This window comes from Macrotis lagotis, chromosome 3 (genome assembly GCF_037893015.1).
Source record: "Macrotis lagotis isolate mMagLag1 chromosome 3, bilby.v1.9.chrom.fasta, whole genome shotgun sequence".
In the NCBI taxonomy this organism is placed as follows: Eukaryota; Metazoa; Chordata; class Mammalia; order Peramelemorphia; family Peramelidae; genus Macrotis; species Macrotis lagotis.
The window spans coordinates 130,039,305-130,064,629 of NC_133660.1; the positions used below are offsets into that span (position 1 = coordinate 130,039,305).

General features: G+C 37.7%; 1 protein-coding gene across 1 annotated transcript in view; it reads left to right on the plus strand.

Moving 5' to 3' along the window:
• Window positions 1–25,325, plus strand: part of MAML3 (mastermind like transcriptional coactivator 3) — a 545,688-nt gene that overhangs the window by 319,984 nt on the left and 200,379 nt on the right. Inside the window, exon 2 of the mRNA XM_074229268.1 lies at window positions 8,994–10,589. Within this exon, the coding sequence (XP_074085369.1) occupies window positions 8,994–10,589 (1,596 nt within the window). The remainder of the gene's footprint in view (window positions 1–8,993; window positions 10,590–25,325) is intronic.

Here is a 25,325-nt window from a genome sequence, read left to right on the forward strand (position 1 = left end):
AATCTAGGTTGTTTGCTTAATCATTGAATCCTGTCCCTCCTTTCTGATTTTTCCCATACCTTATCTCCCCCAGACCCACATACTACTGTCCAGTACACTGGCATCCTTACTGTTCCTTGAAAAAGACACTCCATCTCTTCAGTATGGCATTTTCACTGGCTGTCCCCCATTCCTGCTATGTGCTATTTCCTCATCTCTGCCTCATTGCTTCTTTGATTTCTTTCCTGATTTCCCTTATTTCTAGTGCCTTCCTCAGTTGATTTTTTCCAGTTTTTCCTGTATATATCTTATTTGTACATAGTTGTTTACATACTGTCTCCCCTATTTTTTTATTTTTCTGACTCTTTGTGACCTCCTGGGATTTTCTTGACAAAGATATTGAGAGAGTGTGCTATTTGCTTCTGTAGTTTATTTTACAGATTAGAAAACTGAGGCAAACAGGGTTAATAAGTGTCTGAAGTCAGATTTTTAACTCAGGAAGGTGAGTCTTTCTAACTCCAGACCCAGCCCTCTTTCCATTATACCACTTAGCTACTCACATCACCCCTTTTTGACTCTGGGTTTTTGAAAGCAGGGACTGTCTTTTGCCTTTCTATGATTATGTTTGTCCTTCATTCTCAAAGAAGAGCATGACATCAGGGAGGTGTTGCCATGTCAAGCACATGAATTGGATTTGAGTGAGGAGGTGCTGTGATAAGTCACCAACCTCACTGATTCCTCCAGAGACATCTGGGTCCAGTGACCAGATATGAATCAGAACAACCTAGGATGCCCTGGAGGAGAGGCAGTCAAAGTTAAATGACTTGTCCAAGGTCACACAGCTAGTAAGTATCAAGTATCTGAGGCTGGGTTCAAACTCCTGTCCTCCTGATTCCAAATCCAGTGCTCTATCCATTGCATCATCACATAGTTGTTTTAGACCCAGTGTTCTGGGTCATGAAACCCCTAAATAAAATGGACAAGTAAAATGTGCCCTCCCCTCCCCACCCCCTCTCCCTGCATCTTGGTGGCAACTAAACAAAAGGAAATTAAGCAATTCCAGAGTATGATAAAGAAGGGTCTCTTGACTGGGGCTTATACACACAAGGGCAGATTCAGAAAAAATTGAGGCAGATGAAGAAAAAAAATACTGAGTCTGGGGTCTGAGACCTAGATTTGATATTTCTTAGCCCTGTAGACATGGATGCTTCACTTAATACAGTCTCTTTTCTCTCTTCTACAAAATGAAGGCACTGGATGAGATAATTTCCAATATGCCTCACAGTTCTAGATCTGTGACCTACTATTGAAAGTCAATGATAGCAACTGACTAGATTATCTTGCTTGGTGTTCCAGATAAAAATAAAAATTCATTCCCCCCCAATTTTAGAAATAACAGTTTTAGAAAGTGGTGTATATGAAGGTAAGGAGCCTGTGTTTATCATCCAGGTGCAGGATACCCCATACAAAACCTAATCAAATCCAGCAAACATTTATTAAGTACCTGCTATTTGTAAAACAAGACTGCTAATGGTATAGTGGATAAAACACTGAAATTAGAATCAGGAAAACTCATCTTCATGAGTTCAAATATGACCTCAGACAATTATTAGCTGTCTGACTCTGGCCAAGTTGCTTAATCCTGTTTGCCTCAGTTTTTCATCTGTCAAATGAACTGGAGAAGGAAATGGCAAACCATTCCAGTATCTTTGCCAAAAAAACCCCACAAAATGGGGTCATAAAGAATCAGACACAATTGAAATGACCAACCGACAATGAAACATGCAAAACACTGTGCTCCGGAGTGAGGACAAATATTGGGTTAGTATTTGCCCCCTGTCTCTGGAGGCCCAACTTCTAAGCTTCTAAATCACAGGATAGCAGTAAGAAATGAAACTGGATCCTCTCTCCATATCCAGTGATTCTAATAATTCCTTCATTCCAAATGAACTACCCAAGTCAAGAATATTATTGACATCTGAGACAAGGTTACAAGACTTGTTACCACTGCCTGAAATGAATTCCAAAGATAGACTTCTTTCTAAGCAAGTCCTTTAATCTAAGAGACCCATTTTTAATTTACAGGGGCTATAAGAATCCACAGCTATCTGCTGCCCAATTCATGCACAGCTTCAGGGCCAACAATTCTAGCATAGGCTCATCTACATGTATACAAAACCTTGGGGTTATTTCATGTGGATGTCAATCTGTCATCTCATCCAAAATATGGTGTTCAAGGAATGCTCCCTTCCTACCCTACTCAAGTGCTTCCTTCCATGTGTTTACAGTTTTCTTGATCATCTAGCTGCCAAACCCTTCCAAAAAACAAAACAACTTGTATTTAAGTTCTACATTATGTGCATATTTATTCTGATAAAATATAAGTCCTCAGGAAGAGGGACAGTTTCATTTTTTTTATATCTCCAATATTCATAGTACCTAGTACTTATTAGGTACTTCATAAGTATTTGTTGATTGATTGACTAATTTGTTGATTGTCTTCCTGTCCTTATGAGTGAAAGTTTTTTCTTCTTTTACCTCATAAAAAATCTTGTGAATCTGAAAGGATGCACTAAAAATGCTGCCTAGCCATTGAGTATTTTACTATATTACTATTCCTACCCCTCCTACTTCTTCTAAGGCAGTAAGAGCACTTCCCTTAAGTAAGGAATTTTCAGTATTATAAGATGTACTGCAGAAGAGAATTTCTGGTTAAAGCCATTTTGAAAAAGAAATTGCTTATTTTGAGGAAACTAACACATGATAACTGCATGTTTTCATAGACAAAGGGATGAGCAGGTCACTTCTGTTCTTAGCACCAATGCATCCTTTAATGGGAGAAAACATTTCTATGTGATAGCCCTAATACAGGAAAAAGGAGGCAAAATGCTCAGTTAAAGAGTCTGCAGTTTTTTTCCACACCAGAGCACATGATGCTAAGAGGTTTCTGGTCATTGACAGCAGAGAGGGATAGTACCTTTTGGAGACAGGGGTAAGACTCAGGAAAGTGAACTAGGTCACTTCAAACTCTGGATGGACAATTCTCCCTGGTAGCAATCTACCTGTTCTGAAGCTTGCTCAGCTGCATGTTTGTGTAATACAGATGCAAGGCACTTCAGAAACATATTACTTCATCTCTTCCACATCTCTTTGAGGGGGAAAAAAAGAGAAAACTGAACTCCTGGCTCCCTAATTTTCTCATAGCCAAAGAAGAGGCAGAAGATGATGGCAGAGAGAATATATTGATACCCTTAAAAAATAGCATCTTTACTAATGTGTGAAGATCCTAGAATAACCTAGGAATTTGAGATGTAGAACTATTTAATGACCCCCCACACACACACACACACAGAATGAAAGGTAGAAGAAAAACTTCACCTTTCCATTCATATACTGCCTCAAAATGCAAATGTAAATGTCCTAGGACATCCCAATTGTACCTTCAACAATTAGAGATGATGATGATGATGATGATGATGATGTTGATATATGATCCTCAAAGATAGTTCAAATTCTAATTTTTGCAAATATTTAACATCATAGATTTCAAACTGGAAGGAACTTTAGAAGTCGTTTAGTTCAGCCTCTTTCTTCATGTTAAAGATGAATAAACTGAGGTCAAAAGAAGTTAAATGACTTGCTCAATATAGACCCCTGACTCCTGTATCAGGATGCCTCTTAACCAGCTGGGCTATCTTGAATAAGTCACTCAACCCCGTTGCCTTGTAAAAAACAAAACAAAAAATTTAGTGGGCTCTGGAGAAAACAGATAGTCTATACCTCTTCCAACCTGGTGGTTAATTAGTTCTTATTAAGTTGATGAGATCAAATATTTAGAGTTGTGATCTTGCCTAACTATATGTTAGAGATAAGGAAAAAGAAGCCCAGAAAAAAAAAATGTGACCCAGCTGGTTAAGAGGCAGTCTGATACAGGAGTCAGAGCTCTATATTGAGCAAGTCATTTAACTTCTTTTGACCTCAGTTTATTCATCTTTAACATGAAGAGGCTGAAATAAACGATCTCTAAAGTTCCTTCCAGCTTGAAATCTATGATCTTAAATATTTGCAAAAATTAGAATTTGAACTATCTTTGAGGATCATATAATCAACATCATCATCATCATCATCTTTTCTGGGCTTCTTTTTCCTTATCTCTAACATATAGTTAGGCAAGATCACAACTCTAAATATTTGATCTCATCAACTTAATAAGAACTAATTAACCACCAGGTTGGAAGAGGTATAGACTATCTGTTTTCTCCAGAGCCCACTAAATTTTTTGTTTTGTTTTTTACAAGGCAACGGGGTTGAGTGACTTGCCCAAGGTCACATAGATAAGTTATATTAAGAGTCTGAGGTTGGTGGGGGCATCTAGGTGGTGCATTGAATAGAGCACCAGCCCCAGAGTCAGGAAGACCTTAGTTCAAATCTGGCCTCAGACACTTAATTGCCTAGCTGTGTGACCTTGGGCAAGTCACTTAACCCTATTGCCTTAAATAACTATTTTTTTAAAAAAAGAGTCTGAGGACAGATTTAAATTTGTGTCCTCCTGACACCAGTGCCAGTGCTTATCCCTTGCACCACCTCTAAGCCCAGCACCCATTAAATAAAAGATAACTCTCATGACCAGACATACAGATGGATCTGCTTTTTGTTGTTGCTGTTTACCATAAAGAATTTCAGCAAGATTCTTGGGAAAATAGTATTTTACAACCAATGAAAGAGATATTGTTGCATCTATTTTCTTTTTGAAGCAACAGAAAATGTTTTGATTGTAGTTGAATGTTTGTATCAGCTAGAATTTTTTACACAGGAGAAAAGCAGAAAAAGGTTTCTCATTTTCCATCCTATATCATAGATGGCTTCCTAGATCCCTTTCAAATATAAATTCATGATCTTGGAATTCTATATTCTCAAAACAGAGAACCAATGGGAGAGCTGTTATTCTATTGCATCTCTCCCCTCCCTAATATTATCCTCCATTTAAACTGTACTCCACCCACACATTTCCCTTATTTCTCTATTGAGTTTGATATGTTTCTACATCAAGCTGTTTGTTTCACCCTTCTTTATTCATTTCAGATAAGAGTGAGGCTTATCTGATGCTTACTCCTCCCAACCCTTCATATTTGAATATTCTTTTTTTCACCAACCCCAATTATTAGAAATAGCATTTCTTTCCCTAGTCTATACTAATGTATTCCTCTTGCCCTCCATCTCTTACCCTCTTCAAAACTTTCAGAATGAAACTGATCCAATCCCCAGGAACTGTTTTCCTTATTAATTCTTTTAGCACCCTTTGAAGATTTTAAGCTTCTGAAAGAATGCTTTTCTCTTCTCTCTATTAGAATCTCAATTTTATACTATCATCCCTCTCCAATAGTTCAAATAGCATTATCTTTCTACCTTTTTCTTCAATCTTATGTTAAAAGTCCTTTAATCCATCAAAGATTCTTTCTCCACCCCACCCCCCCAGTAAAATTATACTCCACTTTTCAGGGTAAGTGATTCTTCATTTTAATGAATAATATTATATTCCAAGTTTTCCTCATTTATAACAGAAGCTGCAAAATCTTTTATGATACTATGTTACCTTAGTACTAGAACTGTTTCTTTCCTGTTGTTTTAGGTATTTTTGCCCTGTATATGAGGTTTGACATATGTAATTTTTCCTTTTGGAATTCTTTTCAAATAATGATCAATGGATTCTTTCAATGGTGCTAATAAAGCTAGGCAATTTTCCATTTTTGAAATATAGTATACAGGCCTTTGTTATCAAAAAAATCATGACTTTTAGAGAATTCAATGATTTTGAAATTCTGATCTTTTTCGGATAAATTTTTTATATCAAAAAAAAATCTTACATTTTTCTTCCTTTAATCTTTTGATTTGGTTTTAATGTTTCTTGTTTGTCTCATGGAGTCACTGACTTTTATTTAGTCTATTCCAGTTTTTAGGGTGCTCATTATTTAGGTAAGGTTTTACCACTTTCTCTTCTATTTATTCTCTTCCCAATTCCTTTTTTACAAGGATTTATAATTTCATATTTTTATCCCTTCCTTTTCTTCTAGGTATTACTGTAGTACTCATAGTAAATAAGTTTTTTCAGTCTCTGCTTTCTCTTATTCCAGAGGAATATTCTCCTTTGGGGGATCATTAGATCTATAATAATTTTTATATTGCTTGGTTTTTTATTTCATCGTCTCTCCAGCTTTAGTCCCTTCAGTTTTGGATGGGAGACTCAGCTCTGCTTGCTCTTGTTCTGGGTCACCTGGGTTGCTTTCCCTCTCCTCTCACCCCCTGAACCTTTGAAAGTCAGAGTTCTTGTTCATCAGATTTCACTTGGCATCTCAGGACAGGGTCTCTAGACCTGAAATGTCCTTGATCTAAGTTTTGTGGTACCAGCACATGCTGATCACTGCCTATTGGAACTCTCTGGTACTTCCAAGGTTGCCTCCTTGGAACTTTCTGACTACCCTAGAGCTTTCTGTGAGCAATCTTTCTGCTCTGGCTTTGTCAGCTATAAATGTTGATGGTCTATCTCTGATCACATTGGAACATTACTCTGAACTGTCACTGTCTTTGCTATCAAAGCCAAAACTTCCTGGTTTTCATGAACTTAGAACTGAATTTTGGGGAGTCATTCTGGAGTGGAAAATGTCTTGCTGTAATTTCTCATTAGATTTTGTTTTCTTTACTTGACTTGGTGCAAAACTTTAGGGTTTTTCTGGGGTAGATATATAGAATCTGTTTCTTTATCAGAAGTCTTCAAGAAGATTGGATAATCCCTTCTTGTTTGGGTATAGAAGGAACTAGATGTCTTTTGAGAGCCCTTGTAACTCAGTGAATCTGTGATTCTCTTTCTAACATTCTTATACACTATTGTACTTAGAATTTTTCTTCCTACACGTGAGATTGACGTTGCAGCTGCCACAATTCTAAATGTCAAAGACAATTCTTAGTGTCTTGATAGGGAGGTACCAGAAAGAAAGAAACTAGTTCATGTTATATACAGAAGCAATACCATTCCCTTCCAACAAAGTAGCGTATGCTTAGGGAGAGTGATTAGTATATATAGTATATACTGACTAGAATATATGAAGGCTAAGAGCATCTTCTGCCTCATTTCTCCACATATAACTTCTAAAAATGGGGGGAAAGGCTATTGTAACACTTACAAGATCCACATGTCCTTCTCCCCTAGCTTCCAATTTATCAAATCCTTGACACTTCCAAACAAGCAAAGACTGTCCTACTGGCTAGTGGGAGACATGATATAGTTTACTATGTAGTTATACCAATGTAGTATGCTAAATTGGTGAAATCGGAAAGGACCTAAGATATGACATCCCACTTGCTTCCATGGGATAGTATCTAAACCATGCACTTTAAATGTACAAAATTCACTGCTTAATACTTTTCAAAGAAGGATATTCTTTTATCTCTTTTGTTATCTTGTTTAGTTCAATTTAATTATTATTTCAATTCAACAAATCTTCCTAATGATTACAGCTATCCCAAAATGGAATGACCTTCCTCGGCAGGTGATGAGACCCCCCTCACTCAATATTTTCAATCAACAGCTAGAGTTCACTTACTGGCTATATTTTTGTGAATTACGAATAAGGCTCAGCGGATGGCTATAGAGATTCCTTCCAATGTAGATAAAATTCTGTAATTTGTTAAATGCCCACTCAATGAAACATGCTGATTCTGTGTCCCAGTCTCATTTGTGAAGGAGAGGAAAGAGTCCTCTAGATTTGAAATCACAGAATCAGGGATCAAAGCTAGGATCTGCTACTCATTAGTTGACTGACATGATTTTTTTGGCTCTCAGTTTTCTCATCTGCAAAATGGAGTTATTGGACTAGATGATCCTTATAATGTCTTTCAGATCTAAATTTATGATCCTGAACTCTTTGTTATGACTGGCCTCACTTCTTATTGAATTTTAAGCTCCCTCTTTGTAGCCTCTGTGGACATGAATGATGGTTATCTTTCATGTGGCAATAATGTGTATATTTATAGTCTTCCCTCAGCTTCTTTTTCTCCAAATTAAAGCATTTGAATTCCATTTGAATTTTCTTATATTAGTCTTATTTTCCATTTGGATCCTGTTCAAGATCTTCCCATCTTAATGAGACAGTGAAACTCCAGTGAATAAATGTCAAGTTTGTGGGACCATTCCTTCATTGGTTACTAGGGTTCTAGCTAATTTAATTGACCTTGGGGGATTGGGGATTGGATAGTATGTGTTCTGTGTTCTTCAATATCTGGGTAATGAATGTATGAAAAGTATTTATTAAGCATTTACCATTTGCTAAGCATTCTTTCTTCTGTTTTACTTTACTGGTGTTAGCAAATTTTACTCCTTAAATTCATTCAGAGAAAAAGCATTATAGAAAGTTGTTGGACAGTCATTTTGGAAGACCTTATCACCTTCATTTATTGACATGCTTTCTGTGATTTTATTGTGTTATTAACAGTGTATGGTGTTTCAGTGCAAGGATTATGAAGCTCTTTATCAGTTTCTTTAAAATATAGCAATCCTGAATATTCTCAATTAAGATGTGAGTCTTAATGTTTTTTTGGATATGACCGAATCTTCCCCTCCAAGATGATTAATCCACCTCCAAGTCTTATGCCTAGCATCAATTTAGAAAATAACAACAGATGACTTATCCTTTGCAAAAGCACTGCCCTTAACTCCCACTCACCCCCCCCCCAAAAAAATCTATTATTTGTTTTCTGGTTCCTTAATCCTAAAAACAGAGCTGATATGTGGAGTTGGGTTCCTTGCAAGGTATGGTCTCTTTTCTCTTAGAATACAGTATTAATCTGGTGCTGATTTAGGAATGTAGTAGAAGAGTTTCTACCTTTTGAGTTTTTAATCTATGTAGAGAATTCTGGGAACAGAAAGTTTGAAATCCTGCTTGTTTTGATGCTGTAACAATAAAATTCATATCTATGATCAATGACTTAATCTCTCTTCTGTATGTGTTTTTATCTTCTAGTTACAAGAGACTGTGAAAAGGAAGTTGGAAGGAGCACGGTCCCCCCTGAATGGAGAACAGCAGAATGGAGCCTGTGATGGGAACTTTTCCCCAACAAGCAAGCGAATCCGAAAGGACATTCCTGCTGCAATGGACACTATTAGTAATCTGCCCAACAATATGCCTTTGCCTTCTGCTTCTCCTCTTCACCAGCTGGACATGAAACCTTCTTTACCCTTGCCGAATAGTGGAGCTCATGCTCCAGGGATCATAGAAGAGCTGGGTAAGAATGGCAGGCTGCCAGAGATTAAACTTTCTATGAATGGTTGCAGTGACCTTGAGGATAGTTTTGCCATCCTACAAAACAAGGAACTCAAACAAGAACCATTGGATGACCCCACCTGCATAGACACTTCAGAAACGTCACTTTCTAATCAGAACAAGTTGTTCTCAGACATTAACCTCAATGATCAAGAGTGGCAGGAGTTAATAGATGAGCTGGCCAACACGGTTCCTGAAGATGATATACAGGACTTATTCAATGAAGACTTTGAAGAGAAGAAGGAGCCGGAATTCTCTCGGCCAACCACTGAGACGCCTCTTTCTCAAGAGAGCGCAAGTGTAAAGAGTGATCCTTCTCACTCTCCATTTGCTCATGTCCCCATGGGGTCTCCCCAGGGGAGACCATCCTCTTCTGGTCCTCCATTTTCCAATGTCTCCACGACTAGTAGCATACCTTCTGTTTCTAGTACTCCTGCAGCCCCAAATCCTGCCAGCTCACCAGCAAACTGTGCTGTCCAGTCCCCCCAAACTCCTAACCAAGCTCATACTCCAGGCCAGGCTTCATCAAGGCCAGGAAATGGCTATCTCATGACTCCGGCAGCAGGAACTGTTCCTGGTTCAGGACCTGGTCCTGTGGCAGTTTCCAGTGCAGATTTATCTCCTGCAGAGCAGCTCAAACAAATGGCTGCTCAGCAGCAGCAAAGAGCTAAACTTATCCAACAGAAACAGCAGCAACAACAACAGCAACAACAGCAGCCACAGCAACAGCATCCAAATCAGACTTCAAGTTGGTCACCAGTGGGGCCCCCATCCAGTCCCTATGGAGGAGCCTTCAATGCAGACAAACCAAATAGCCCGATGATGTACCCCCAAGCCTTTAACAACCAAAACCCCATAGTGCCTGCCATGGCAAACAACCTGCAGAAGACGACAATGAATAACTACCTCCCCCAGAATCACATGAATATGATCAATCAGCAGCCAAATAACTTGGGTACAAACTCTTTAAACAAGCAGCCCAATATACTAACTTATGGAAACACTAAGCCCCTGACCCACTTCAATGCAGAACTGAGTCAGAGGATGACACCTCCCATGGCCAACCCCAACAAAAACCCAATGATGCCGTACATTCAACAACAACAACAGCAACAACAGCAGCCTTTGCCACAGCAACCACCGCCACAGCAGCCGCCACCACCACAGCAGTCCCAGCCCCAGCTCCAAGCTCAGATGGCACACTTGAGTGAGGAGCAGAAGCGCATGCTTCTCATGAAGCAAAAAGGAGTGATGAATCAGCCTATGGCCTATGCCCCACTTCCTTCCCATGGCCAGGTAAGTAAGGAAACCCTGGACAAGTTGAGTTCCATTGGTCCATTGCTGAATTGTCACAGAAAGCCTTGCTCCAATCTTTGACTTTTTATGTCAGTGGCATTACTTGCAGGAATCCCTTCTAGTTTGATCTTCTGATTTGTGTTTTCATTTCTTTCCTTGATGAATTTAGAAAGTGATTGCCTCTAAAATGTAGTATCAAAACCCTTCTTAGTAGTGAGACATCTTTCTTTGACTAGTTTGCGACTAAAGCTGTTTAAATGTAGAAAAGTAATTGTGACAAAATTATCTGCAAAATTCTCTATGAGAGAATAAATTATACTTTCTTTTTCAATTGTTTTCTTCATAGATGTAAACTCAGAGGCTTTAGTCACCATTGCAACCTTCAGGGCTATTTGGTGTAATTTTGGATAACTAGTATGTGGATCTGAGAAAGCTGTGTTTTCCATGATGGAAACTCCAGGTGGATGTTAGAGATGATTTAGCATACCAAGCAGTGCCAGTTCAAGTATTTGTATCTGGAGGATTTCTTCCAACTTCTACCAGACTTAATGTTTGCCCTCTTTGGAAGTTGGCATCAATGGTGATAAGGGGCAATTATCAGTACCCCACCTGAGGAAAGAGGGCTGATAAAAATCAAGACCTAAGAGAGTTGACTGAATAGGGTTGGTCAAGCCTGAGTTGACAGGTAGCCAGATTCAAGAACTGGGTAGAAATAGGGGATGATTGTCTAGCAAAGTTTCTGAGGTTTGTGGGAAAAGGGGACTTGTATCATGAAACTTTTTTTCAACAAATGTTATTTTATAGAAAGATAGTACATATTCCTTCTGCAGGTCACCACAACATTGTTGTGGACCTCCATAATTAAAGACTACAGTAAAATTAATTAATTAAGCCTAACAGGAGCATTCTGGGATCAGATTACCTATATATTGTTCTATGTAAAAAAAAAAAACTACTGGAAGAATAAAGAAAAACTATTTCAGAGTCCTAATAAAATCTTTTTGCATGTGCATACATTCTGCTCTGAAGAGTGAATGCACAAATTTCAAAAATGAGTCTACTAGATGAATCTAAACCTGGAATCCAGATTCTCCTTTCCTGTTTCGACTGTTTTTATTTGATACCTTATTTATTGTAAACTTTTATGCTCTCTTGCCCTACTAATTACCTTAGTCTGTATTTTTTCTCTAAAATGGCAAAAAAAGGTGATAAGAAACTATATGAGGGAAAATCTATTGTTTCTAGGAGGGCTTTAACATTCTCTCTTTGCAGCTTTCATTCATCTTGAGAATTTTCACCTCTATTTACCATGAACAATGACACAGTTAATCAGTTGCAAAATTAATTGGAATTCAAATATTCTAAATTTAGTCCTTTCTTCAACAATTTTTAGAGTAGCAGAAAAAATGGCATTTAAGAATAAGAGAAGTTTTGCCCAAGGGGTTGTGGCTAGTTCCCTATTTCTACTATGAAGACAAAGGGTGGGAAGGGATTTACCAGTGATTGAAAAGAGGAGTTTACAATAAAGAATTTATTTGTATTGTCAAATTTGAAATTTGAGCCCTTTTTAGTCCAAGATAGAAGGAGAAGTCAGAATCTTTAAATTTTGGCATTTTCCTCTAGTTTAGGCTGCTCAAAATTGCATTGGGGGGTACCTTATAGTCTTATGTTATTGTTGTCCAACTGTTTTTAGGTCTCCCCATTTGAGGTTTTCTTGACAGAGATATTTGAATGCTTTGCTGTTTCCTTCTCCAGCTCATTTGACATGAAAAACCTGAAGCAAATAGGGTTAAGTGATTTGCCCAGGGTCACCCAGCTAGGAAGTGCCTGAGGTTTGATTTGAACTCAGAAAGATGAGTCTGTCTGACTTCAGGCCTGAGTACTCTATTCACCGAACCTTATATATCCAAGCAAAAGAGATGGAGACTACATAGAGTGATTGGAAATATTAGACCTGGATTGGAAATATTAGACAATTAGACCTGGGTAAAAGTAGTTCATGCTTAGTAAACTTTTTTTCTCCCTCTCCCAAACTTCATTACCTAAATTATGAGTTTAATAGTTCTTTAATTTAGTCCTTTACCTGGTAAGAACAGCTTAAGAGAAGGAAAGCTGAAGAAGAAAAAAAGAATGAGATTTGTTTCAAAGTGTTGTGGAAGATGGGGAGGGTGGTAGTGATGGAATTTTGCTGGGAAAGCATTTCTTTTCATTTTCTTCTCAAAATATATGCAAGAGAAGTTGCACAAGAGTGAACAAGAAATAGGCAAGGAAATACATGCCTAAAACTGCATTTTTAACAGAATTTCCTTAACTTTGATTTTTCAATTTTAGATTGTCCTTATTCCCAATTTAAATAAAAGTGTGATTTTTTTTTTGGTGGGTCCTTTTAGCTAGTCTCCTGCTCCTATGCTCTCCCCTTTAGAGATTTCAAAAAAAATGTCCTTTGATTTGAAGACCTCAAAGTCAAAAAAGGTCAAATTAGTATCTTGAGATGCATCTTTCATCATGAGGCTTGCTGTGTCTCTATGAATTTGAAACAGTGAAAATAAGCAGAATTATTAACATTGTGGATGTTTCACAGGAGACATTATGTCTTAGTTTCTTGTAGGTATCTTTTTTACCTAAAGAATATAAAGAATGAAGTAGGTTCAACTGACTTAATTCTTGGCCTCCATAAGAGGTCATATTGTACAATGAGAAGACTCTTGGCTTTCTCTGAAAAAGCTTGAATTCAAATCTTCTCTTATTTGCTGTGATACCCTGAACAGATTAACCACCCTGAGCCTTAGTTTCCTCATCTCTAAAATTAAGGGATTGGATTAAATGGCATCCAAAGTCTTTTCTAGTTCTATTTTGATAATCCTTTAATTTTTAAGGTTGAAAAGTTCAGTAACTTATCCATAGTTTTACAACTAATAAGTGTCAGAAAGAGGACTAGAACCTAGATTATGTTTAATCCAAGACTGGCCACTTCCATACTGCCTCTGAATAATAGGATACAGACATAGGTACTAAATCTATGGTTTCATTGGTCTAGGGAATTCACAGGTGAAGAAACTCCCTTTACTAATCCAGGTCATAACCTTCTCTTCAACAGTCTTAAAGAGTTTCCTAAGGTACTTAGTGGCTAAATGATTGACCCTGGGTTAAGTTGTCAGGTCATCGAATATTTATTAAGCAACTCTGAACCATGCCTACAAATGCAACAAAACATGGGGGGGGAGCCCTTTCCTCAAACCCCTCACAATCTAATAGGGGAGGGGCAGCTAGGTGGCACAGTGGATAGAGCACCAGCCCTGGAGTCAGGAGTGCCCTGAGTTCAAATCCAGCCTCAGACACTTAATAATTACCTAGCTGTGTGGCCTTGGGCAAGCCACTTAACCCCATTGCCTTGCAAAAAAACTTAAAAAAAATCTTATAGGGGAGACAACATGCAATAGAGTGGGGCTAATTTTAGTACTAACATTAAGGGAAACTGGTAAAGATTCTTGTACAAAATTGGATTTTGACTGAGACTTGAAGGAAGCCAGAGGGCTGAGTTAAAAGGGGAGAGAATTCTAGTCAAGGGGACAGCCAGCGAAAATGCTCATGGTAAGGTGATGATGGTAATGTCATGTCAGAGTTACCACAGAGAGATTAGTGTCATTGGATTGCAGAGAATTGTAAAAGGGAGTAAAGTAGAAGACTGTATAGGAGGGTGGAAATTATGTAGAATTTTAAAAGCTAAACAGAGGGTTTAATTTTTGTTTTGAGGGGTAATAGGGAGCCATTGCAATTTAATGAATGGGGAAGGGTGTGATATGGTGAGACCTGTGCTTTAGGAAGATCACTTTGATATTTGAGTGAAAGACTGAATTTGAAGCAAGGAAACCGACCAGGCTATCATCATAGTCCAAGTGTGGAGTGATGAGGCTCTAACCCAGGTTGGTAGCAGTGTCAGAAAAGAATGGGACATGTTTGGGGGATGTTATGAAGGTAGAATTAACAGAACTTGGCAGAAGATTGGATAAGGGGGATGAGAAAGGCAGAGTGAGAAAGAAATGATATCTGGAGGCAGCTAGATAGTGCAGTGGATAGAGCACTGGCCCTGGAGTCAGGAGGACCTGGATTCAAATCTGGTCTCAGACACTTAATAATTGCCTAACTGTGTGACCTTGGGCAAGTCGCTTAACCTCATTGCCTTAAATAAAAAAAAAAATTTTTAAAAAGATATCTGGATTGTAAGCTTAAGTAAATATAAGCATAGTGGGGTTCTCAACTATAATAGGGAATTTAGTTTTAGAGGAAAGGTGATGACTTCAGTTTTGGATCTATTGAATTGCTGATATTTAGGACATCCAATTTGAGATATCTAATAAACATAGCTGGGCATGTGAGACTGAAAGTCAGGAGTAAGGTTAGGACTGAGAATCTGAAAATATCTCCTTAAAAATGTTAGAATCCATGAAAGCTGATGAAATCAGTAAGCTAAATAGTATAGAGGAAAAGGAGAAGATAGTTCATGATGACAAAGTCTTGAGAGTTAAATCCAGCAGGAAATATTGAGGATCAATCAAACACACAGGAGAAGAACCAAAAGAGAACAGTGTCCCCCAAAACCTAGAGGGTGGACTAAAGATAAAAGGATAGCCCAACAATGTCAAAGGCCAAAAAAAGTCAAGAAGGTTGAAGACTGAGAAAAGGCCATTACCTTTGGCAGTTAAGAGATCATTGTGAACTTGGAGAGAGGAGTTTCAATAGAAAGATGAGATTGAAAGTCAAGACTGCATAGAGGTAAGAAGATAGTGAAAAGAAAAGGAAGTGGTGACAGGTGTAAATGACTTTTTCAACTTCACTCAACAGATAATGTATCAGAGGCAATGCTTGAACCCATGTGTTTCTGAATCCAAGATTAGCTCTTTATTTACTATGCCATTTTGTCTCTTATTAGGAAATAAAACATTTTAAATAGATTGGTATTAAAATATGATGTAGAGCAAAAATAAAGGTTCTGTCTGTGATGCTTTCATCAGTCAAAACATTTGATAGGCATAATAGAAATGTAAACTATACCTAGACAGTTCTGTTGTTAATCTTAATATATGTCACTTCATTACCTATCTCTATACCTCTTGCATATCTCTACCCCTTGAGTCCAGTTAGAGATAATTCCTTCCTATTTATGTCTAAAAAGGCAGCATGGTGTTGTAAAATGGACAATGAATTGAGAATGAAACAATCTGAGTTCAAGTCCTTTTCTTTCTGTTTATTTTTCCCTGTGTCATCTGGGACCTGTCACAGTCGCCCTCTGGGTCCCTGTTTTCTCATCTGTAAAATGAGCGAGTTGCATTGTAAGATCTCTAAGCTCCCTTCTAGCTGTGAACCTATGACCCTCTGATCCTCTACAGCTTCTTGTCCTAGCCAGGTCTCCTGAAATTTGCAAACTTGGGGTGAAGGCTCTGTCTTGGCTGTTTCTTGTTCTGTTAGTCCCATGAACGTCTGCCTTCTCACTCAAAAAGGTGCTTCTTTTCAGACACATGTGACTATCAGAATATGAACAGACTAAAAGTCTTCAACTATAGAGGTCATGTTTTGAAAAGGCTCAGTCAAGTGAAGAGGACAAAGTAATGGTTTTCTAGATTAAATCCTTACATTCCTCCTCTTTCCTTGTTGCTTTTTCATGTGGTTCTTCTCAGTGGCAAAGAAAACTGCCTTTGTGAGTCCACTATTAAAATAAGGCTTCACTATTTGGGATAAAGATGTTTCAGATATTAGTATGTTTTCATGAAGTATTAATTCATGACTGTTTAAAAAAGCTTCAAAAGCTATTTTAGTTTTCTTTGAAACATGTGCTTTTAGTTCAAATATATATCTGAAATAGTTCTTTGCGCACTTCTACAGCATATATAATTATGTAGCATGCAGGTACACAGCATAAATACAAATAGAAATTATAGGCAGGGCATAAAATATAATTAGACACAGATGTAGTTCAAATATGTTTTGTTCTGTCTCTGGTGAAAATTTGCCGTTGTCATCAGGAAGATGGGTACTCCATGATCATTTTTGTTTTAAATGAAGACTAGAACACCTAAAGCAACCAGCAGGATGCCACCAAAGACATTTATTTCAAGATGCTCTGTTTATTTCTGCACTAAGGAATTTGTTTCAGATATCTCTAAGAGAGTACCTCTTCTATCAGAAATAACTGAGTTCTTCCAGGCCATTCCAAAGAAGAGCAGATCAAAAAGGGAAAAAAATTGTAATTTAATTTAAATTTAAATCCACACAAACACACATAGCAGATGCTTACTAAATGTTAAATTGTTGAATTTGAGACAAGAATGTGATGCACTGGAAAGAACACAGGTTTTGAGTTAGTCATGTGTGGATTCAGATGCTGACTTTGTCACCTGTGTGACCTTGTGGCAAGTAATTTAAACTCTCTGTGCCTTCATCTTTTCATTTATAAAGTAAGAGGATTAGGCTAGATTCTTTCTAAAGGCCTTTCATCTTTAAAAAAATATATATTCTATTTTGTTATTTTTTTAAAACCCAATAACTTAAATCAGTTTGCAATTATTTTATGTACATTTTCTTTGTAACATATTTCATGCCTCCATTGCCCAATAGAATAAAAATTTCTTGAAGCCAAGTAGTTTTATTTTTGTCTCTGCATTCTTGGTGTCTAGCAGTGTCTAGCATAAAATAGGTGTATAATAAATGCTTATTTGATTGAATTTTACCCATGGTCAAGAATGTACCCTTCTTTTCTTCTGACTTGCCTCTATTAACTGCAAACTCTAATTTACAAGAGCCAGTTCTATAATTTCTCTTCTTTCTAGCCTACAGTACACCTTTCTTTCTCCTTGCAACATCCCCAGTGTGCTTCAACCTCTCTAATTTCCAGGTGAGATTACCTATGAATAATGAGAGGGAAAAAATTACTAAGACTGTAAGAAAGGGTTGGAGTTCTCCCCACCACCACCACCACACTTTTAAGTTTGTATAATAAGATAACAAGAGTTTATTTTGTGTTGTATCTTCTATGTTATCTTTTCATGATTTTGTGACTTCCTCAAGGGCAAAAAAAATGCCTCTTTTTATTTGGCTAATTTATTTTTGGTTTTGTATAGTGGCTACTACAGCACCATATACCCCAAATTCACCACTCTATCCTCTACCTGTGCCCAGGAAAAGTTGCATGAATGATTGGCTGGTTGAGGACAGGAAATGACAAGTCTCCACATTATGGGAGGGGAGACAAAAACCTCCACCCTCTACCACCAAGAAAATGGGAGAGGGATGAAGCAGGACAGGTTTTTGAACAATGGAATAAAATGATGAAATCAGTATTTTAAGAAAATTAATTTGGCAGCTGAGTGAACTAGATTGGAGCAGCAGGGGAAATGGAAGGTAGTAGACTAGCAAGCTTTTGATTTAGCAGAGGTATGAGAAGTCTAGGGAGATGATTTTACTATTGGAAAGGAATGCAAGGGATGAATATTAGAATAATTTTTAAGTCAGTGATATTTAGTGATCTATTGAAGAAGGAAAGAGAAAAACCAAAAATAACTAAGAAGTTTTGAGCCTAAATGACTATGACAATAATGATTCCACTAACCAAAAAGGACAACAAAGAAAAAAGATACCATGAAAAGGAGGTGATTAGTAAAATATGATAACTGAGACTCCATTGCCCAATGATTAGTCAATAAAAGACAATTCAGAGACTTATTATCAAAAGCTTGCTACAACCTAACAGTTTTCCTTTATTAGGCTATTTTTCTGTTTATTCACTAAAATCTTAACTGCACAGTCAGGGGTGGAGTGATACATTGGGAATCTCAATGCAAATATAATTTTGAAAGTCTTTTCATTTTTTCTACCACAAAAACATTAGCTATCACTACCATACTAATGAGGTAATAGTATTTTTTATGACATTTTTATCCAGGATTGGTGACTTTCAGATTTGCATGAGCTGGTTTAGATGAAAACACTACATCTAAGACTGTACCTGAATCTTCACTTGCTTCCATCAGGTTTTCTAAAACCTTGCATATTAATGCTGGTTGGGAAATTGTGGTGTTTACTGCATGAACTCATTGCTTCTCAGTGAGTCAAGAGTAATTTTAACTCCTCTAGGATATTCCATCTTTTAGTAGATGTAGCAAATAGTAAATATAAGCTATTAATCACGACAATTTTTTTACATCATAAAATTGAATTGGCAGCTTTGCTTAATGAAAGGCTAAATTTATGAGCCCAAGGAGGAATGTCTAAAGCTTGATTGTTCAGGCATCAAATTGACGGCTGCACACCTTCGTGCTTATCTCTCAGATTTGTTCCATTGGAACTCCCTTCTAGAACTGTTTATATTTAATTCATGTCTCCCTAAAATACTTAATAAATTTGCTGAAGCCTCTCCAGTGGTGTTCACATTAGAAAGACATTTTTTTGTCTATAGACAATTGTGTTTTGCAATCATTGTTGACATCTTATTGTTATTGGTTTACTCTGTGAGATGCCTGTCAGATGCCTCTGGAGCAGGCATGATGAGTAATGCATGGCTGAAGGAAGGAGGGAAAGGCCTCAGTCAGAAGCTTCAGCCTTGCTGCCAGCAGCTGAGGCTAAGGGCTCACATCTTGTCATCGGCTAATTGCCCTGTTGTCTGTCTATACAGTCCTGTTCTCTATTAGTGCCTCCTGCAATGCCCGATAGAAAAGACAGATGGCACCTTTGGCCTCTTTCCTCAGGGAACACAAACAAATAGAAGACACTCCATTGGCCCTTTTATCTGGGCAGCAGGTGATGAATACAATGTTGTACTTGGAATTGGGGAGACCTGAGTTCAGATCCTGCCATAAACATTTACTAGCTATGTGACCCTGATCGAGTACCTTACCTTTTCTTCCCCCCAGGTTCCTCATATATATAAAATAGAAATAATAATAACACCTACTTCCCAGGGGCATGGTGAGGATAAAACAAGATATTATTTGTAAAGTGCTTTGCAAACCCTAGAATCATATATAAATGATAATTATTTATGATATTATTAATATGCTAAAAAGAAGTAACCTAAAAGTGCCCAGTGTACCACCCAGACTCCTCTGTTTTGTATTTATATCATTTATATTTTGTGTTCATCTATTTATGATCAGTTTGTTCCCTCCCAATAGAATGAATGTAAACTTCTTGGGAGCAAGGATTGTTTTGCTTTTACTTTCATATTTATATTATATAGAATATTTTGTCTGTTACTAAATGTCTTGGAAGGAATGGGCTGGGAGGTAGGAAACAGTAGAGATCTGTTGGACAGAATTCTAATGGATCATTTAGGGAAGCTGGCATATGTTGTTCACCATTCTGATACTTCTTGAAAGGATCTTGACCTTGGCTCCATTTAGACTCAGTTTCCTCATTAGTAAAATGGATATTATCTTTGCCAACACACATCACAAAGTATAACCACAAGAACACAGCTATAAAAATGGCCACAATGTAGTTCCTGTCATGGGAATTTTTCACAGTGGAGTTTCCACAGCTAGGTCCCAGTTAGTACAAATAATAAATAGCATGAAATGGTTGCATGTATTTGAATTTGCGCTATTCAAAGCTACAATTATGTAAATGATGGTCATTGGTTCCAGCCCAATGAAAATACTGCAGTGAAAATGCGAATAATGCAACCACTTCAGAGGATTCATTATTTGAACCAATTGGAACCAAGCTGTATTTTGGCCAAGTATGTATATTTACTTTTTAGGGAATGCATGTGATTATAATATGGTTGCTTTTATGAGCTTCTATTTAGCCACACCTCATACAGGATTTCCAAAGGGTCCTTACGAGGACATTCTCTATGAGGCCAGTAGCCGGGTTCCACACTCAAAAACATATGGTGTCATTGTTCATTATCTATTCATAGGCACTTCAGGATATCCTGCAAGGTACAAGACTCTCTGCCAAGATGCTGATCTCCTACAGAGATCTTCCATTGTACTTTGGCTCCTGGGTAAATTATTCTCCCATAGAATCACTATTCTTGATGATATTCTGGGCATAGATAAGACTCTAAGGAATCAAAGGATTTTTCTCTTTGGTTAGATTTCCAATATGTTGTCATGATTAGTTAATGTGATATATGAGGATACATAATTTAAGTATACATTTTTATTAAGTAAACAGTAAATATTGAACCAGTAGAGTGTCTGAACTGATACTTCCCATTTATTAAGATTATGAAGTCAGACGATGACATGATTTTACAAATATTCACGTATTTTCTGATTGCTTTTTGAATCAGAAATGTTCAGAAATTGGTTTAGAATAAAAAGCCTTTCACAGCCTTATATTGCCTGTTGCCCATTTAGATGAATGGCTTTTTAAACCTTTATGTTTAATCAGATAATGTTTTTAAAGCCAGATAACAATGAGCAATGTATAAAAGAGAAAGATGATTAATCATCAATGCATTGGAAACCTCAGTTTGTACCCCAAAACTACCTTCATCGGAAATAATTGATGGAGTTAAAACTGGATGAATCATCTACCTTTTAGATTAGTACAATATTCATCTGAAGTAAGTAAGCACTTAACTAAAGCATTTTGTGCATGCTTTCCTGGTAGGTCAGAATCTAAGAGTCATTCCTTCATTCAGCAATCATTTGTTAGGCCCTTATTTTGTGCCAGAACTCTACTAAGTGATGCAGATACAAAGATAAAAACAAGTCTCGTCTTCAAGGAATGTACTCCATTCTTTTTTTGTTGGGTGATAAGGGAGAGTATAATGTGTGTGTGTCTGTGTGTGTGTGTGTGTGTGTGTGTGTGTGTAGTTTTGCTTTACATATATTTAAATATATACATGGACACATGTATATTAAGAAAATATGAAATGCATTCAAAGTAATATGAGGGGCCACCAGCAACCTTCAGGATCATGAAAAAATCTTGTGTACTAGGGAGCAGCAAGCTGTCCTTTCAACAAGCTAGGGAATCGAAGAAGTGGGGTGAGGATGGTAAGAATTGAGGGCATGAGGGATAGACTCTGCTAAGACCCAGGAAAGAGCTGGAACCCTGTCCACAAGAATGGTCAGTCCACTTACTGTCCAGTAGTGAGAGTACAGATGTCCCATTACTTTCATTTTACAGATGAGGAAAATGAGGGCAGCACACTGGGCCTTATGGGTTGTAGATTTTTTAAAGGGAAAGGATAGACAATAGACTTGAAGATGGGAGCCAGACTATGGAGGGCCAAAGAGAGGCTTTCTTGGGGTTTATAGTTTCCTGGCTCCTGTGCTGTGGTACAATTGAAATACGACCTTACAAAGTGATTTATTATGTGATTGTTTAGGAGTCTTTGATTGAATAGAGAACTTTGGGCAGTGATTTGGTACTGGTAGATATTATATAAAATATATGCTGATAATAGTGAGCATTTATGTACCTCTTTAAGGCTCACAAAGTGCTTTACAGATATTATTTCATTTAATCCTATTATTGCCTTCATTTTATAGATGAGGAATCTGAGAGAGGTTGTGTGACTTGCCAGGGGTTACAGAACTAATGTGTGTGAAGTGTATACAGTGTGTAAGGCAGGATTTGAACTCAGGTTCAACTGAACAACAACAATAACAATAAGAACTTCCTGACTAAAAGCTCTGTTTGCCTTCCATTGTGCACCCTAGCTGCCTTCATGTATAGCATGGTAGTTTTGAGATTATCTATTAATATAATTCTCATCAGTATGGATTCCTATGGGAAAGAAATATTTTTGTCTCTGTATCCCATTTAGGATCAGTGACATGAAAGCAAACTGAACTCTAAAAGGGTAAGAGGCCATAGGCAGGGTCAGAATATAGAGGAAAAATTTAATTCAAATCAATTCAACAAATATTTAATAAGCATCTACTCTTGTAAAAACACAGTCCCTGTCCTCAAAGAGCTCACATTCTTCTGGGTAGATACACCATTTACACAAATAAGTGTAGTACACATAAAATTGTGAACAAGGATAAGACCAACAACTGTGGGGATCAGGAAATATGGGAGTAGTGGCCCCTGAACTGAGTCTTAAAGACAGAGGAAGATTCTGGAAGGCAGTGATGAGAGGGCGGTACACGCCAGCCAGAGGAAATGGTGTTTGCAAATGAGCAGAACTAGAATAGTGGTTTTAAGTTCAAGGAACAGCCAGTAATTTCATATTTAGTTCATAAAGGTATGAAATTTAGTATGAAAAAGTATAGATAGAACTCAGAAAATGGAAGGCCTCACTTGTCCCTAACAAAAGGAAATTTCCTCTATCAAAGTAGTTCAATACCATAGAGAGCACATTGGAGGGGTACTTGCAACTTGCTCATAATTACACAACTACTATGTGTTACAGGCATGTGGACCTGGGTCTTCCTATCTTGAAGGTCAACTCCATATCCACCAACCATACAGCCTCAATGTGCTTTGGAAAGATTATTTTATTTCTTTGACCTGTCCTCTTCTCTTCACTAGTTATATTATCTTCTGCCTAGACAAGATGCCACAAAATGGTACCAAAATGGCACTAATGACTACCTAGTGGGGTATTGCTCTTCAAACATATTTGACCTGTGGCATGGACTTTTAAGATTTTGCTTTGTCGGGGTGGCTAGGTAGTACAGTGGATAGAGCACCAGCCCTGGAGTCAGGAGTACCTGAGTTCAAATCCAGACTCAGACACTTCATAATTACCTAGCTGTGTTGCCTTGGGTAAGCCACTTAACCCCATTGCCTTGCAAAAACTAAATAAAAGAAAAAGATTTTGCTTTGTCCTTCATCATTTGACAAACTAATTAGTGCTAACAAATTTACAACTCTCACCTCCTATTTTATCCATCCTAACTTCAGGACCTGGGGGAGGGAAGACCCCAAATTTTTTGTGAGGATTCTCTTGTCTTTGAATTCTATAGAGATGAGAAGTTGGCATTGTAGCCTCCTAACTTGGATTAGAAAGAAAGCAAGGAACTTTGGAGGATGTAGGTTTGATTTATTTATTATTTTTTTAGGGGCAACTAGGTGGTTCAATGGATGGAGAACTGGCCTTGGAGTCCAGTCTCAATTTGACACTTACTAGCTATGTGGTCTTGAGCTAGTCACTTAACCATGTCTGCCTCATATTGAGGACCATCCTCCAGGCCAATATCCTGAGTCATATCTGGCCATCCAAATGACTAGAGGAAAAAGTGAGACCAAATGCTATTTAGCACAGCACTCCCTCAGTCAAATCCAATTCAAGTGCTTGTTATGGCATCACTTCCCTGATGTCATTGTCTTCTTTGAGGACAAAGGAAAAAACGTCATCATTATTATTTTTATTATTTATTTCATTAAAGCTAGAGTATGGTTTCAAAGTCCTAATAAGATACAGTCAAATTGACAGCCTAGGGATTCTATCTCTCGAAGGAGACACTAGGTTACTACATGGTCAAGGCCATTCTTGGCTATGGACAGGAATCTTTTTAAGTCTAGTAGTTCACAACCATAGATTAGAGAAAATATAGGAGAGGGAAATAAAAACAGGATTAGATCTTGTAAAATGAGGGGATTGTAGTAGTTGATTTCTGAGATCCATTCCAGATCCATATCCCAGACTTCTTTGTTAGTATAAGATGTAGTAGGTAGAATTTTAGGTTTAGAATGAAGATTTGATTTCAGATAACACCTCAGAGACTTACTGACAAGTGAGACTGGGCAAATCACTAACTCTTTCTGCTTCAGTTTTCCCATATGTAAACAGAGCAGTGGTTAGAGCACTGACCTTGGAATCAGGAGGATGAGAGTTCCAATCCATTCTGACACTTGACACTCACTCACTGTGTGACCTTGGGCAAGTCACTTAACCCTGATTGCTTCTCATCCAGGGCCGTCTCCAGTTGTCCTGATTCATATCTGACCACTGGATCCAAATGACTCTGGAAGAGAAAGTGAGGCTGTTGACTTAGTACAGCACCTCCTCAGTCAAATCCAATTCATGTGCTTGTCATGGCATCACCTCCCTGATTTCATGGTCTTCTTCGAGAACAAAGGACAAAACATCACATCATCATGTAAAATGGGAATAATAGCAGTTCTTTCATAGTGTTGCTTTGAGGATGAAATGAGATGATATGTGTAAAGCAATGTGCAAATCTCATAGCCCTGTAGGAATGTCGGCTATTAAAACCCCTCAAAATTGCTTCTAGTATCACTCTAGGACAATACCAGGTCATGACAATTTGTCCCTTCTGTAGAAAAATGATTTGCAGGAGATCGTATTTTCAGCAATCAGAATATATGTATCATTTCAGTCCTAGCTTGTCTCTTCTAAACTGAGAGAGTATCTTTAAACTGAGGCCAACTCTGTTTTTCTAATAGAGCTTATTGTTAGCTAGCCATTTGTGGGCTTCATTCATACACATGATACCGTACCCAGACACCATTTTGTGAGCAGCCTTGGGGCTATATAAACATCCTGTGGAGAGGTCAGGAGCACCTGACCCCCCTATTAACATGTCAATGAGAGTGGCTGGTGCTCTGGGCTTGTTTTCTAGGGTTTTGATGAGCCTCATTAATTATGTTTAGAAAGAAAGGTGTGCAGCTGGAGAGAAGCCCGCACAGCTCAATGGGAACATGACTAATTGGACAGTTGGCAGAGTGTTAAATTGGTGGTCTAGTGAGAGAAACTAGTGTATAAACATCATTCCCACACATGGGAAAGCAGACTGTAATTCTCTGTGTCTT